General features: G+C 42.1%; 1 protein-coding gene across 2 annotated transcripts in view; it reads left to right on the top strand.

Annotated features, from left to right (window-relative positions):
* Positions 1–16,028, top strand: part of LOC117353429 (cytochrome P450 2D15-like) — a 126,711-nt gene that overhangs the window by 84,009 nt on the left and 26,674 nt on the right. The window contains exons 7-9 of one of the 2 annotated variants that reach the window (XM_033929348.1): positions 11,453–11,640; positions 12,192–12,278; positions 12,845–12,952. In XM_033929348.1, the coding sequence (XP_033785239.1) occupies positions 11,453–11,640; positions 12,192–12,230 (227 nt within the window). In that variant the 3' untranslated portion in view covers positions 12,231–12,278; positions 12,845–12,952. Of the gene's footprint in view, positions 1–11,452; positions 11,641–12,191; positions 12,279–12,844; positions 12,953–16,028 lie in introns of those variants that run through there. The other variant, XM_033929347.1, reaches the window with a different exon arrangement.

Raw genomic sequence — 16,028 nt, 5'->3', positions numbered from 1 at the left:
TATATTAATTTTCCTTTGCTCGATAATTTGTAATCTTGGATCTATTTTTGAGGACTTGAGTTGGGTTAGTTGGAAAGAATTTTCTTTATTATTAATTATCTAAAGGTTTGATTGTGATTTATACTTGTTATAGATCATATCATTACTAACTTACTTTCTATACAAGTGATTACTTGGTATGTAATTTGAAAAACTTATAAATAAAAAAAAAAGATTGGAATTGAATCTCCACTGCTTAGGAGACACAGTCAATGTTGTACAGGGTTAAAGTTATGGCAACTTGATCAGAAATTAAGATTTCTTCAATGGTGGCATTCTTTATACAATGGCGGAGAGAATGACTAATAAAATACATATCAATGCGTGAATATGAGCAGTGGGGTGAGGAGTAAAATGTGAATTCTTTACTAGACGGATGGAGATCTCATCAAATATCAAGTAAATCCAAGTGGGACATTATATCTGTAAGAGTAGACCTGGCCTTAGGTGCCCTATAAGACGTTTTTGAGAGTCTATCAATAAGGGGGTTCATGATCATATTATAGTCACCAGTTACAATATGGTGCCAGGCATTAGATGCAACTAATTGGTTGGTGATTTCTTCAAAGAATTTTGGGGAGTCTTTTGTAGGAGTGTAGATGTTAGTTAGGGCTATTGTAGAATTATTTACATTCAAAATATTTTGAACCCACCTACCTTGAAGATCATTAGTTGCCGACGCTACTGTGATGTCTAATCAGAATAAGGACACCATTTTTAATCCCCACTGCAGGAAAAAAGAAGGGTTTCAGCGCCCATTCAAGTCTCACTTTGGTAGCCTCGAAGGTGTTAAGATGTGACTCCTGTAAAAGAATTATGTCTGGTTGCTTATTATTTAAATAAGACAAAACGTTTTTAAATTTACTCATGTTGCTTAGACCCTTGACATTTAAGGAAATCATTTTAAGGGACATGTGACAAGTAATATGTGAGAGTCATTGTCATTGATGTCAACAAAAATATGAAATGTTGATGCTCGCTGGGAGAATAAGCACAGATAAGCTGTGCAAGTAAAAGTTTAGATACCATAACATGTGTACTGAAGGTAAAGACACTTGTGAGAACAAACAGGTGATACCACATTTCAAAATAGAGAGAAGAAAGAAGTGAGAAAGTCACTCTAATCTTCCCCACAGCATATTATTTACAGAGTTACTAAATAACAGAGAAACAATAATCAAAACTCCTAAGATATCTAAGAATAATTGCAGATGTGGCATGTCAGGAATATTTAAAGAATACTTAGTGAAGCATTGTAAACAAATTGTTGATAAAGAACTTGGTAAGTCCAGCCTTTAAATAGCAAAGATAAATAACAAATAGTACAGGTCCACAATCCCTGCATTTCAAGTATGTTAGTGAAACATTGTAACCCAATTATTATTATTTTTCTAATTCTTTATTTAAATTTTCAGAAATACAATTCCAAGCATTACGGTAAATCATCTTGAACAGAAAGTTTGATGATACATATAGATTTCAAAATAATTAAAATCCAAATTTGCATTAAAAGGAAAAGAAAATAATGAACAATACTCAATCAATCTCAAATCCTCAATTTAAACTAATCCAAGATTCAATTGAGTGATTTAAACATAAGGAAACTAAAATACAGGCAAAAATGTAGCATGTGCTGGGTAGAGAGTTAATCTAAACTTTAGAGGTTGTTATAACTTCTTTGTCAAGGCTTTTTAGAGACAAGAAACCTGTCAACTGGGATGGGTCATAAAAAACATATTTAAAAGATTTATAACTAATTATGCACTTGCATGGGTATTGTATGAAAATAAACTCCTCCAATTGAGGTTACTGCAGGTCTCAGCAGAAATTGACGCCTTCTTTTTTGGGTATCTTTGGAGATATCAGGGAATATCAATATTTTCTGTCCCAAGAATTCTTTAGATTTATTTTTGAAGAAAATCCTCAGTATCCATTCTTTATCAGGAGCAAGCGCCACTGTGGCCAAAAGTGTTGATAGTTTTGCAAGTACTTCATCAGAGGTTTCCAAAAGATTGAAAACATCAAGGGGCTTCTCCTGATAAGATTGATCTTCATTCAGTTGTTCCTGATTTTTCTTATTTAATGGAAGATAATAGACCTTTACAAAGGGAGGTATTGATTGTTCAGGTATGAGCGTATGAGTTTTTACCGCTGCTGTCAGTGATAAAAAATCCTAATGCAGCCTCATAAAAGAGGGGGATTGAGAACTCTCGAGAAAGTCAGTCAAATTATTTAAATCCGGAGAAACTTCCACTATTGTTCCTTTTGCGCTTCTATATGATTTTCAGAATTCGCTTCCCTATTTTTAAGCACCTTCTGGGTCATTTTTGAAGATGAAGGTAAGCAGTCACTTCTATATATTGGTGGGATTTGGTCAGGGAATATTCCAGAATCTCAACTAAATATTTTTTAAAGGCATCTCCTGGAGTCAAGCCCACAAATTTGAGAAATTTTATTAAGTGCCAATTTAGGGCTCCTTTTACAAAGGTGCACTAGGGCCTTAACACGCAGAATAGCGTGCTAGTGCCGCCTGATTCACGATTCGAATCGGTTCACCGATTCACTTCGGGTGAATCGATTCGAATCAATTCAAAACACAAAAAAATCGGTTTCCCGATACTTCGGCTGACCCTCCCCTCCTCGCCCCCTAAAGCAGGAGTAATAATAATAATAACAGTTTAACAGTGCTGCTCTTGCTGGCCGGTCGCTGCCGCACCTGCTTTAGAGGGCGAGGGGGGAGGGTCAGTTGGGAAGTGCTGGTGGTCCGCTTCCCCCCTGGCGTCCGGCTTCCCCTCTGGCCCCGACACCATTTAGCTTATAGGAGCAGCCTGCAGAGAAGATCGCGGTGCTAGCAATCTTTGCAAACTGCTTCAGAGCTGTTTCCTCCACCACGATCCTGCCTCTGATGTCAGAAGAGGGGCGGGACCGCAGCAGAGGAAACAGCTCCGAAGCAGTTTGCAAAGATCGCTAACATTTTGATCTTCTCTGTAGGCTGCTCCTATAAGGTAAACTGTGTGGGGAGGCCAGGGGGGAAGCCGAACACCAGTGGGAGGCCAGGGGGAACATGCAGGCTTTCAGGGGGGACAGGCAGGCAGGCCTTCGTGGGGGGGGGGGGGGACAGGCCTTCAAGGGGGGGGACAGGCCTTCAGGGGGGCTAGGCAGGCCTTCAGGGGTAGAATGCAGGCCTTCAAGGGGGGACAGGCCTTCAAGGGGGAAACAGGCCTTCAGGGATGGTGGCACAGGCATTCAGTGGGGACATGCAGGCCTTTAGGGGTGGGGTGCAGGCCTTCAGGGGGAGGTGCAGGCCTTCAGGGGGGGACAGACCTTCAGGGGAGGGGAGCCCTGGTGTAGAAGTACACAGAGAGAGGGAGGAAAGGGGGGTTCAAAGAGACGTGCATATGCCGGACTTGTGGGGGGGAGAAATAATGGGTCTAAAAATAGAGGAGAGAGAGATGGAGGACAATGCGATTTAGGGAGGGAAGGAACAGAAAGGGAGAGAAGTTGGACACAAGGGATGGTGTGGAGGGGGATAGAGATACTGGATTGGAGGGTAGTTGAAAAAAGAAAGGGAGAGATGGTGGACACTGGGGTGGTGGAGAAGGAGGGAGAGATGCTGGATGAAAGGATAATTAAGAAAAGGTGGATGTGTGAGAGAGACGAAAAAAAGGAAAGATGCCAGACTTCCTGCGGAGGGAAGGGAAATGGAAGGGGAGGACAGAGATGGCAGATGAATGGTTAGCACGGGGAAAGAAGAAAGAAGGAGACCCTGGCAAGCAAGTTATCAGAAGACAACTAGAGCCTGGGACCAACAAGATTTGAATAATGACCAGCCAACAAAAGGTAGAAAAATAAATTTTATTTTCTGTTTTGTGATTACAATATGTCAGATTTGAAATGTGTATCCTGCCAGAGCTGGTGTTAGACCGCAAACGTGAGCTAGGATTTAACAGAGAGGAAAAGTCCTTTTTGTTTCTTTATTTTATTTACACCACAGTGCCAGTGTGGTTAGGAGAAGCCAAAGGGGATGAAAATGCTATAAAACCCACCAGGATTTTTGAAAAAAACCCCACCCAATTGGACAGGAAAATCGAATCGAAAAACCAATTCAATAGGCTGAATCGAATCGAATCAAAATTTTTTTCCTGAATCGGGCAGCACTATAGCATGCGCTAGCCGCTACCGCCTCTTTTTGAGCAGGCGGTAGATTTTCGGCTAGTGCGAGCTAATCCGGTGCATTCGCTAAAACCGCTAGCGCACCTTCATAAAATGAGCCCTTAATCTTTGATTAAAGTTCTCAAAAAATTTCATATGTATCAAGTTGTCTTTAATCAAAGCAGATGAAATATCATAAGCAATAGTTACCTCTTCTTTAATCTGTTGTATTTGAAGTGTATAATTTTTTGAAGTGTATAATTTTTTTTAAGTGTTTCCTCATTTTCTGTTAGTACTTGGTTAATTTTACTTACAAGAGATGATAAATCAGCTTTATTTTTGGACATTGATGCCTCCATTTGCACTAACATCCTCCAATCTGTTCAAGTGTAACCCCAATCAGGGGTAAAGATGTATCAATACCTCCGGTGGGTAATATTATGGCTGAACTGTAAACCAGAATCTAAATTCCCTTCCCTTGGACAAGAGATATATTAAGCAAGCATTCACCCCAAGAATGGAAGTCTAATTGGCTCTCTTCCTTTAGCTCTTTGAAATCAGCAGTGACTAAGCAAATGCTTTATCACAGAGCATACTGGACCCCATACAAACTTTCAAAACTCTCTCAAGTGGGTACTAATCAATGCTGGTCATGTAAAGAAAATATATGCACTCTTGACCACATGATATTTCATTGCAAGTTCCTCAAATCGTATTGGTCTGAAATGTGGACCACAATAAGTCTATTAGTAATGAGCTATCTTATTCAATAGTCCTTTTTGGTGGATTCATTATTGAAACATGTCTAGATAAAGACAAAGCGAGGCTACTTAAATCCCTACTATTGATTGCACTGAAAACGATCTCATCACATTGGAAAGACTTTTCTACTTTATATTACAATGAATGGTGGAATACTGTATGCCTGTTTGCTAGATATGAAAAGGTGGCAGCAGAAAAACTGGATACGCTTTCAACCTTTAATAATGTATGGGCTGTGATATAAGATTATAACGATAATTTGCATAACTGACATAGTCTTTATTGTGTTAATATCTCCGAGTTGCATACCATGCTTATACACACTTATAACATGCCAATTATTTGAATGCATACCTCCTTTCCTGCAAGATTATACTCATCAAATTATGTTATATTTTCTTCTTTTGTTGTGAAAAACTTTAATAAGACTTGTTGAACTTAAAAGAAAAAAAAAAAGTGAAACAAATTGGTGAGGCAAGAACTCCCTTGGCTGAACCCATGCTGATTCTGTCTCATTAAATCATGTTTGTTTATATATTCCACAATTTAATTTTTTATAATTGTTTCCACCATTTTGTCTGGCATGAAGTCAGGCTTACCGGTCTGTAATTTCCCATATCTTCCATGGAACTCTTTTTAAAAATCGGTGTAACATTGGCCATCCTCCAATCTTCAGGTACTAGAGATTTTTTTAGCGACAGGTTACAGATCACTAATAACAGGTCAGCAATTTCATGTTCGAGTTCTTTTAGTACCCTGGTATACTATCCGGGCCAGGTGATTTATCACTTTTTAACTTGTCGATTTGGCTTAGTACATCTTCGAGATTGACCTAGATTTCTTTCAGTTGCTCCACATCACCCTTGAAAACCATTTCCGGTTTACATCTTCTTCTGTAAAGACCGAAGCAAAGAATTCATTCAGTCTCTCCACTACAGCCTTATCCTCCCTGAGCATCCCTTTTGCTAGATCATCCAACAGTCCCACGGATTCCCTCACAGATTTCTGCTTCTGAAGTACCTAAAAAAAATTGTTATGAGTTTTTGCCTCTTTTGCAAATTTGTCTTCATATTCTTTCTTAGCTTTCTTTATCAATGCTTTTCATCTAACTTGCCAGGGCTTATGTCTCTTCTTATTTTCTTCATGCGGATCCTTTTTCCATTCTTTAAAGGATGTTTTTTGGGCTCTAATAGTCTCTTTCACTTGACCTTTTAACCATGCTGGCTCTTGTTTCCTCTTCTTTCCACCTTTGCTGATACATAGAATACATCTGGTCTGGGCTTCCACAATGGTATTTTTAAATTACATCCATGCCTGGTTTAGAGTCCTAACCTTTGCAACTGATTCTTTTAGCTTCTTTTTAATCATTTTCTTTATTTTATCATAGTTGCCTTTTTGAAAATTGAATGCCTCTACAATAAATTTCTTTTGCGACATCACTCCCTGTAGCAGTTCAAATTTGATCATGTTATGAGCACTTTTTCTCAGTGGACCCAACAGTTATCTCTTGTACTATGCCTTGCATTCCACTAAGGACCAAATCTAAAATAGCTCCCTCTCTTGTCGGTTCCCAGACCAGTTGCTCCAAGAAGCAGTCAATAATGACGTCTAGGAATTTTACCACCCTAGCACTCCCTGATGTAGCATATAACCAGTCAATGTTGGGGTAATTGAAATCAGTATAATCCACTATCTTGCCCACATACAAAATAACAGGAGACTAGCATTGTGATACTGCTTTACTCCTGCTCAAAACCCATACATAACTTTCTTTGAGGCTCATAAATTGGGAGAAAAAGGCCTCAGATGGGCTTCATAGGCCAAAAAAAACTCCTAATACGTTCTCAGTTGTAATTTTGTGACCTGCCTGTATTGTGTTGCTATGCACTCTTTGAGACTTTAATAAATTGCATCATGACTTGTTTTTTTTTTTATAACCACAAGATTACAACTGAGAACATATTGGGAGTATTTTTGGCCCATGAAGCCCATCTAAGGCCTTATATCTCCCAATTTTTAAGTCTCAAAGAAAGTTATATATGGATTTTGAGCAAGAGTGAAGCAGTATCACAATGCTAAACTAGTCTCCTGTTATTTTATATGTGGATAAGATAGTGGATTATACTGGTGTTAAGAACATACAGTACTTTTTCTCCAGTGAAATATAGGGTAATTGACATCACCCATTATTACACTGTTGCCCAATTCTCCAGCTTCCTAATCTATGAAAACATTTCTTCATCTGTCTTGTCTGCTCATTTTGTCCCAGGAGATGGTAGTATAACCCTACCTTTATATTCCTTCCTTCCACACATGGAATTTCTATCTATATGGATTCCACAATGCCATCTATGTCATGCAACAGTGTATTTTATGTGATCCAATTCCCTCTTTAACACATAGCGCAAACCCTTCCCTCTCCAATTTGATCTACTGTAGCCTTGCGATATAATTTCTACCCCGATAATACAGTGTCCCATTGATTGTCCTCCTTCCACATGTCTCTGAGATGCCTATTATATCTACCTTATCATTCAGTGCTATATACTCTAACTCTCCTATTTTATTTTTTAGGCTTCTAGTGTTTATATACAGACACTTCAAATTGTGTTTTTTCCTTGTAACTACAGAATGCTGAAAAGACAGGGAAAATTTGAGGTTTTTACTCTGCCTTCCTTTTAAACCTTCAAGTTCAAGTTTCAAGTTTATTCAAATTATTTGATGAAACGCTTTTCAAATTACAAAGCGTTTTACAAAAATAAAAATGTGATTTTAAAGAAATCACTGATACATAATATTTATAACTAGACCAACAAGGGTAATTAAACTTGAGAAACAATAGGAATAGAGGGCAGAAATACAATTTTTCGAGAAAAGTACATAAAAGGGAAGTACATTGGGAGGGTAAGAGAAAGTAGAAAGTGGTTATGAGAGATCGAAAGAGAGAAATACTGGTGAACTGATTTCGTGAATGAGATAGATCATAAGAAGATGTCTCATGATATACTTGGTAAATTCAATTAAAGGCTTCTTTGAAAAGTAGACACTTTAAACTACTCTTGAATTTCTGCAAATCTTGTTCAAGTCTCATGAACAAAGGAAGAGAATTCCAAATCGTTGGTGCTGTTACTGAAAAAATAGAGGCACGGCGTGTTCCGATAATTTTCAAGGAGGGAACGTTAAGGGTAGACTGAGAGGATGATCTAAGAACTCTCGATGAACTATATGGGATCAGAAGTCTATCAATAAAAGCCGGTGTATTGGTCTTAATTGTTTTAAAGACTAAAAGAGCTATTTTATATGTTATCCTATGTATTATTGGTAACCAGTGAGCTTCCTTTAATAGGATTCCCTAAATTATTGAAACCTCTCTACTGGGATTCCCTAAATATCGTGTTTCAATAGTATCCTTCAAGGATACCTCACACCGAACCATCTGCTCCTGGGCGACTGTCGGCTATCTCCCTCATTTCAATTTAAAAGCTGCTCTATCTCCTTTTTAAACATTTGTGCCAGCAGCCTGGTTCCATCCCGGTTAAGGTGGAGTCCATCCTTTCGGAACAAGCATCCCCTTTCCCAGAAGGTTGCCTAGTTCTTAACAAATCTAAATCCCTCATCCCTGCACCATCATCTCAAACATGCATTGAGGCTTTGGAGCTCTGCCTCTTGGGTCCTACGTTTGGAACTGGGAGCAGTTCTGAAAATGGTACCATAGAGGATCTGGATTTCAGCTTTCTACCCAAGATCCTAAATCTGGCTTTTAGAACTTCCCGCCCACATTTTCCTATGTCATTGGTACCTATATGTACCAAGACAGCTGGCTCCTCCCCAGCACTATCTAAAATCCTATCTAAGTGGCATGTGAGGTCTGCCACCTTTGCACCAGGCAGGCAAGTGACTAGGCAATCCTCATGCCCACCAGTCACCCAGCTATCTACATGCCTAATGATCGAATCACCAACCACAACAGCTGTCCTGACCCGTCCCTCCTGGACAGAAGCCCCTGATGGGAAGGTCCTAGCTTCACCAAGGTGATGTTCTTCTTCTAAGAGACCACTCTCCTCCAAGGCAGCACAGGAGCTACCAGACTGGAGGTGGGTCTTCTCTACAACATCCCTGTAGGTCTTCTCTGTGTACTTCTCTGTCTCCCTCAGCTCCTCCAAGTCTGCTACTCTAGCCTCAAGGGAACATACTCGTTCTCTGAGAGCTAGGAGCTCTTTGCACACACATATAACTTCTCGCAAACTGGGAGATAATCATTCATGTGACACTCAGTACCAAAAGGCTGGATAGCACCCCTCTTGCTGCTGGACTACAGTCTGTGTCTTATTATTGAGCTGATTAATTAATTAAACCTTATTAAGCTACTAGGAATATATTAGACTAGTATAGAGAGCCGTAGGATTATATTATATGCTTGATTTAGTGTTTGTTTCATAGCAGATAATGAAATATAAAAAGTTCTCCTGTTATCCTAATTAGAATAATTGACAATAAATTAAGACTCTAAGATCAGGGTAAGTGTCATCAAGGTTTTCCACCTTCTTCACTCATCAAGATGGACTCTGCTTCTGCCACAATGTGACCAGTCTGTTTGAGGCAATTGAAATCGCCCGTAATTCAAAAGAGTAGCATCTCTACATTGACAGCTCATTCAGGAGCATCAAAGCCTTGCTGCTCTATAACGGGAACAAGTACTTGTCTCTTCCACTGATTCATTCAGGATTATAATAGTATCAAGACCTTACTAGGCACCTTGAAGTATGATGAGTACTGCTGGGAGGTCATTGTAGACTTCAAAATGGTGGCATTCCTAATGGGTCTCCAAAGTAGTTTTACCGAGTTTCCCTGTTATCTCTGCCTTTGGGACAGCAGGAACACAAAGACGCATTACCAAAGGTGGGACTGGCCACAGCAGACCAAGTTCTGTGTGTGGAGAAACATTAGATGGGTACTGATGGTGGAGCCCCAGAAGGTGCTGATGCCACCACAGCACATCAAAGTAGGCCTAATGAAACAATTTGTCAGAGCTCTAAATAAGGAGTCACAGCCTTCAAGTACCTTCAAAACATTTTCACCAATCTGTCTAAGGCAAAGGTCAAAGCTAGTGTTTTCATTGGCCCACAACTAAAGGATATCATGGAGTTCAAGGAATTTCCTAAGAAGCTAATCAGGAAGGAGAAAGCGGCTTGGAACAGCTTTGTCGCAGTGGTTTGGGGCTTTCTGAGCAATCACAAGGCCAAATTTCACATAAAGAGTGCCAGATACATATCTCACCAGAACTCCTTTATGGGTTATGGTGAGCCCCCCCCTCACCCAAACATCTCAGAAAGACAGTTTTGTTTCTTGGCACTTGGACGACCTGGCGGTTAGGACATCCAAGTGCTGATTTAGGATGCTTTTTGGATGTCTGTGTCTTTTGATTTGACCCCCATACTGTTATGACAAAGATTTCCTTGATCAATACCTGCAAACCCAGTCAAAAGTCATCAGTAATAATCTGCCTAGCATGATTTGAAGGAACTTTTTTTTTTTTTTTTAATCAGACTGAACACTCCACTTTCTGCTAGTTCAGTTGTTGAACACCTCATTAGCTGTGGTGGTTTAATAATGGCTCACAAGTGCACTCACTCACATGAGTGACAGCTATTTTCACTGAAACAAAGTGGATTGAATTATAGAGCAATAAAGTTAGTGGAATAAAAAAATTAACAATTGTTAAAGAAGAGCGACCAAGAAGATAAAGGGGATGGAACTCCTCTCGTATGAGGAAAGACTAAAAAGGTTAGGGCTCTTCAGCTTGGAAAAGAGACGGCTAAGGGGAGATATGATTGAAGTCCATAAAATCCTGAATGGAGTAGAATGGGTACAAGTGGATCAATTTTTCACTCCATCAAAAATGACAAAGACTAGGGGACACTTGATGAAGTTACAGGGAAATACTTTTAAAACCAATAGGAGGAAATATTTTTTCACTCAGAGAATAGTTAAGCTCTAGAACACATTGCCAAAGATTGTGGTAAGAGCGGATAGTGTGGCTGTTTTTAAGAAAGGCTTGAACAATTTCCTGGAGGAAAAGTCCATAGTCTGTTATTGAGAAAGACACGGGGGAAGCCACTGCTTGCCCTGGATCGGTAGCATGGAATGTTGCTACTCCTTGGGTTTTGACCAGGTACTAGGGGCCTGTGGGAACAGGCTGCTGGGCTTGATGGACCATTGCTCTGACCCTGTGGGGCTGTTCTTATGTTCTATTCATTGTTGTTGTTGTGCTTTTATTTTTTTCTCAAAAAGTATTATATTAAGCAATAACTTTTTTACTTTCACCTAAATAAATTTTTTAATGTATTCTTCACTGTAATTTTATTTAAGTATTAAAATATAAATTTATACATTTATATTTAGTTAAGTACTTTAACCAACACTGCTTCCAGGAAATCATGTTAAGTATACAAAATAGGTACTGAGTTTTTCTGAACCTGAAGTCTTTCTGTATTTCCAGGCAAAGTCCATGAGGAAATTGACCGAGTGATTGGCAGAGACAGGAGACCTGTTCTGGATGATCAGGCGCACCTGCATTTCACTAATGCCGTAATTCATGAATTTCAACGTTATGGAAATATTGTCCCCATAACGCTGCCTCGCATGACGTATCGAGATACCGAGATCCAAGGCTTCTTCATCCCCAAGGTACCTCTTTTCACAGACACGAGAAACATTAGCAATAAAACAACACATTTTCAAAGGGTAACGTGTGTATCTTACAAATCAAAAACCCTTCAAGTTCTCCTTAAAGGAAGTAGAAAATATTCAATGAATTGACACAGGTGTTTTCATAACTGTCCACACTATTGGGAATCAAGAAGTCTGTTGAATTGAATCTTAGCCAGTTTTAGTCAGCTTTTCCAGATCTAATCTAGGTTGAAGGATTTTTGGAGGCATAAATCTTGTTTCCTATAGTGTTTTCTAAAAAATGAGAGTTACGTGTAGAGACTCGCATGTTTGAAGCAAGATGAATCAATCATAACTAGTTGGAGCCAGAAGCATGTAGGACCCATGTTCCGATGTTTGCATTCAGTTTGCTTTGTTGAATTCCATTGTCCGAATTATCTGTCTCAGGTCTGTGAAATGGATTAAGACCTTTTAAATTATCCTGCTATATTGCCTTGCAGTCCTCTACAGGCCTGGCACAAAATTTTTCACAAGATTTTTCTCATTTCTTGACTTATCTGAAAAAGCAGCTGCTGAAACATCAACTCGTTTTGCAACTAGTTCTTTGAGTAAAATGGACCAAGAATACAGTGAAGTGGCTGGTTCTCCATGGCCAAGTAAGTGCTTTGTCTGAAGTTAATCTTTATTTATTTTAAACATTTATACAATGCCTAAACACCTAGGCAGTACATAAGCAACATACATAGTCTTAGTTCATAAAGCAGTGTGTCGCAAACTTTCTGGCTGGCGGCACGCTATATGCAGTACCCCGGCCGGAAGGCACCCAGAAGTGCGCGGTTGTCAACATGCTGACATCACGCACATGCGTGATGCCATTGCGTCAACGTCCACGCATGCGCAGAGGCCCACCTGGCTGCTTTGGTGGAGGGATCCTAGAGAAGGGGAGGTATGGAGAGAGGAGGAGAGACGCCGGCGAGGAGAAGAGTAATCAGCGCCAGCTGCCTGCCTGATGGCCAGTGTGTCGCAACACACCTGAAATCTCAGGAGGCACACAGTTTGCGATACACTGTCATAAAGAGTACTTAATGAATTTGCATGGATAATGGATGTGTGCTATATCATTTTATTCATTGTATAAACATAGGCATGCTGTGAGAATGTGAGATGACAAAAAATATATACTTTATATAATAGGACATGTGACAATGTTTGTGTTTTTCAGGATGAAGGGAGGCAGCTAACATCTCGTACCTGGTCAGAGCAGCTCCACACCTATTTGCAGACCGGAGAATAGCAAGGTCCCAAGATAAGCCCAGCTCTCTTCAGTCAGGGCATGAAAATATAGTTCAGTAGCGTTTCAAAGGCTTGTATTGTTGTGTGTGCGCATGTGGTTAGAACTGTGGACCAGTTCCTGGTGGACCAGGTGAGGGACCTCGAGAGATTCATCGAGGAGGCCTATAGGAGGAAGGTGGAGGAACAGGACCATCAGCTGCACAGACATATGTCGGCAGACGAGACCCAGGATCCACAAGGCGACACCGGGGAAGGACCTAGTGGAGGAATCACGCAAGAGGAGGAGACCGCGACCCACCGGGACCCCGAGGGAGAGACACCACATTACACTGAGGACACAGACCTGAGACAGAGGAGGTTGCTGAGGAAAGGGAAGTCTGCTATTGTGGTGGGAGACTCGATCTTGAGAGAGGTAGATAGTCACGTAGCTGGAGGAAGGGAGGACCGGCTAGTGACTTGTCTCCCAGGGGCCAAGACACGAGATGTCACTGATAGGATCGAGAGGATCCTGGACGGAGCAGAGACAGAGGAGACTGCGGTGATAATCCACATCGGAACGAATGATGTGAGCCGGAGGAACTTCAGCATGGCCACACTGACTGACCAGTTCAGGGCCCTGGGACGAAAGCTGAAGCGGAGTACCCGGAGGATAGCATTCTCAGAGATCCTGCCTGTACCGAGAGCAGATGCAAAGAGGCAGGCAGACCTCCAGGCTGTGAATGCATGGTTGAGGAGATGGTGCCAGGAGGAGGGCTTCCACTTTGTGAGGAACTGGACGTCCTTCTGGGAAAAGAGCAAGCTCTACCGGCGAGACGGCCTGCACCTGAGCACAGCGGGAACTAGACTACTGGCAGCAAATGTGAGGAAGGAGATCGAGAGGGCTTTAAACTGAGGAGAGGGGGAAAGCCGACAGCTGATCTGATGTTGACGCTTCGGACAACAGTATCCAGAACAGATGCTGAACGGGCTGACTGCAAGGAGGAAGTAGAGAGACCGGTGAATCTTATGATCAGACAGCGAGGGAAACACCAGGTAAAGGGAGCTTGCTGGGAGGAGACTAAGGGGCATAGAGACACAGGGGGACTGGGTGGCACGAGGGCGAAAACTGAGGGCAATATAGGGGTGCCACAAGGCGAGGGGGATCAAACAGAGCCTCAAGGGATGATAGCCCAGGAGGAGACCGGTAGGGCTAGAAAACCCAGAGGAGAAGCTGGGGAGAGGGGTGGCGGAAATGTGGGGAAACCGAAAGCTGCGAGAGTAAAGGCTAAGGGCAAAGCAGAAGCACAGGGAACAGGAGAACTGCCCGAAATTCAAGGGGAGGCGGCCCAGGTAAATACGGAGGTGGAGGAAAAACGACGGGACCTGCGGTGCTTATACGCCAATGCAAGAAGCCTCATGGCCAAGATGGGTGAACTAGAGGTCGTAGCCAAGGGGGAGGACCTGGATATAATTGGAATTACAGAAACATGGTGGACAGAGGAGAATCAGTGGGATGTGGCGCTGCCAGGGTACAAGCTCTACAGGAGGGACAGGACCCACAAGAAGGGGGGAGGCATAGCACTATATATAAAGGACTCTATCTACTCGGTCGGGATGGATATGGCAAAGAAGGCAGAGGGGCTGGAATCGCTATGGGTCAAATTGCCGGGAAACAAGGGTACAGGCATAAAACTGGGGCTGTACTATCGCCCACCTGGTACGCCGGAGGAAATCGGACACGACTTGGAAGCTGAACTGAGACAAGAATGCAGGACTGGAAGTGTAACAGTGATGGGGGACTTCAACTACCCGGGGATTGACTGGAGTACGGGTCACTCCAACTGCACTAAGGAAACAGGATTTGTAGAAGCTGTGAGGGACTGCTTCATGGAGCAACTAGTCAAGGAACCGACGCGAGGGAGTGCTACTCTTGACCTCATCTTAAACGGATTAGGGGGGCCTGCAAGAGGGGTAGAAGTGGGAGGACCACTAGGCAACAGTGACCACAACGCGATCCGATTCACATTAGAAAGGGGGACACCCACAGTAAAGAGGACCGCAACAACTGCGCTCAACTTCAGGAAAGGGAACTATGTTGCTATGAGGGAAATGGTGGGGAGGAAGCTCAAAAACGTCCTTAGGATGGAGACTGTAGGAAGCGCCTGGACCCTATTCAGGGACACCCTGCAGGAAGCACAAAGAATGTACGTCCCAAGTTTCAGGAAAGGCGGCAAGAACAAGCGGTCAAAGGACCCGGTTTGGATCTCAACAGAAGTAAAGAGGGCAATAAACAACAAGAAAGTGTCCTTCCGGAGATGGAAAAAGGACCCAACGGAGGAAAATCACCAGGCGCACAGGAAATGCCAAAAGGAATGCCACCGAGAGGTTAGAAAAGCAAAAGGGAAATATGAAGAGGGGCTGGCCAGGGAGGCGAAAAACTTCAAGGCATTCTTCAGTTACGTAAAGAGGAAGCGACCAGCGAGAGAGGAGGTGGGGCCGTTGGACGATGGGGATAGGAAGGGAGTGATCAAGGAGGATAAAGAGGTAGCTGAGAGGTTGAACACGTTCTTCTCGTCGGTTTTCACGAGAGAAGACACATCTAATATACCGGACTCAGAGGAGCTCATGAGTGGGGAACAGGCTGAAAAATTAGAACACATAGAGGTAAGCAAGGAGGATGTCCTCAAGCAGATAGACAGGTTAAAATGCGGCAAATCGCCGGGCCCGGACGGGATCCACCCAAGGGTTCTGAAAGAACTAAGACAAGAAATAGCGGCACAATCCAGCATGTTTGCAACCTATCCTTGAAAACTGGAGAGGTACCAGAGGACTGGAAATTGGCGAATGTCACACCTATCTTCAAGAAGGGATCGAGGGGTGACCCCGGAAACTACAGGCCGGTGAGCCTGACTTCAATTATAGGGAAGATGGTGGAAGCTATGATCAAGGATGGTATTTGCGAGCATATCGAGAGATATGGCCTACTGAGAACAAGCCAGCATGGATTCTGTAAGGGAAGGTCATGCTTAACGAACCTTCTGTACTTCTTTGAGGGAATAAGCAGTCGGGTGGACAATGGGGAACCTATAGACATCATTTACCTTGATTTTCAAAAGGCTTTCGACAAGGTGCCA

This window comes from Geotrypetes seraphini, chromosome 2 (genome assembly GCF_902459505.1).
Source record: "Geotrypetes seraphini chromosome 2, aGeoSer1.1, whole genome shotgun sequence".
Lineage (NCBI taxonomy): Eukaryota > Metazoa > Chordata > Amphibia > Gymnophiona > Dermophiidae > Geotrypetes > Geotrypetes seraphini.
This window is presented reverse-complemented; position numbering and strand designations above follow the sequence as displayed.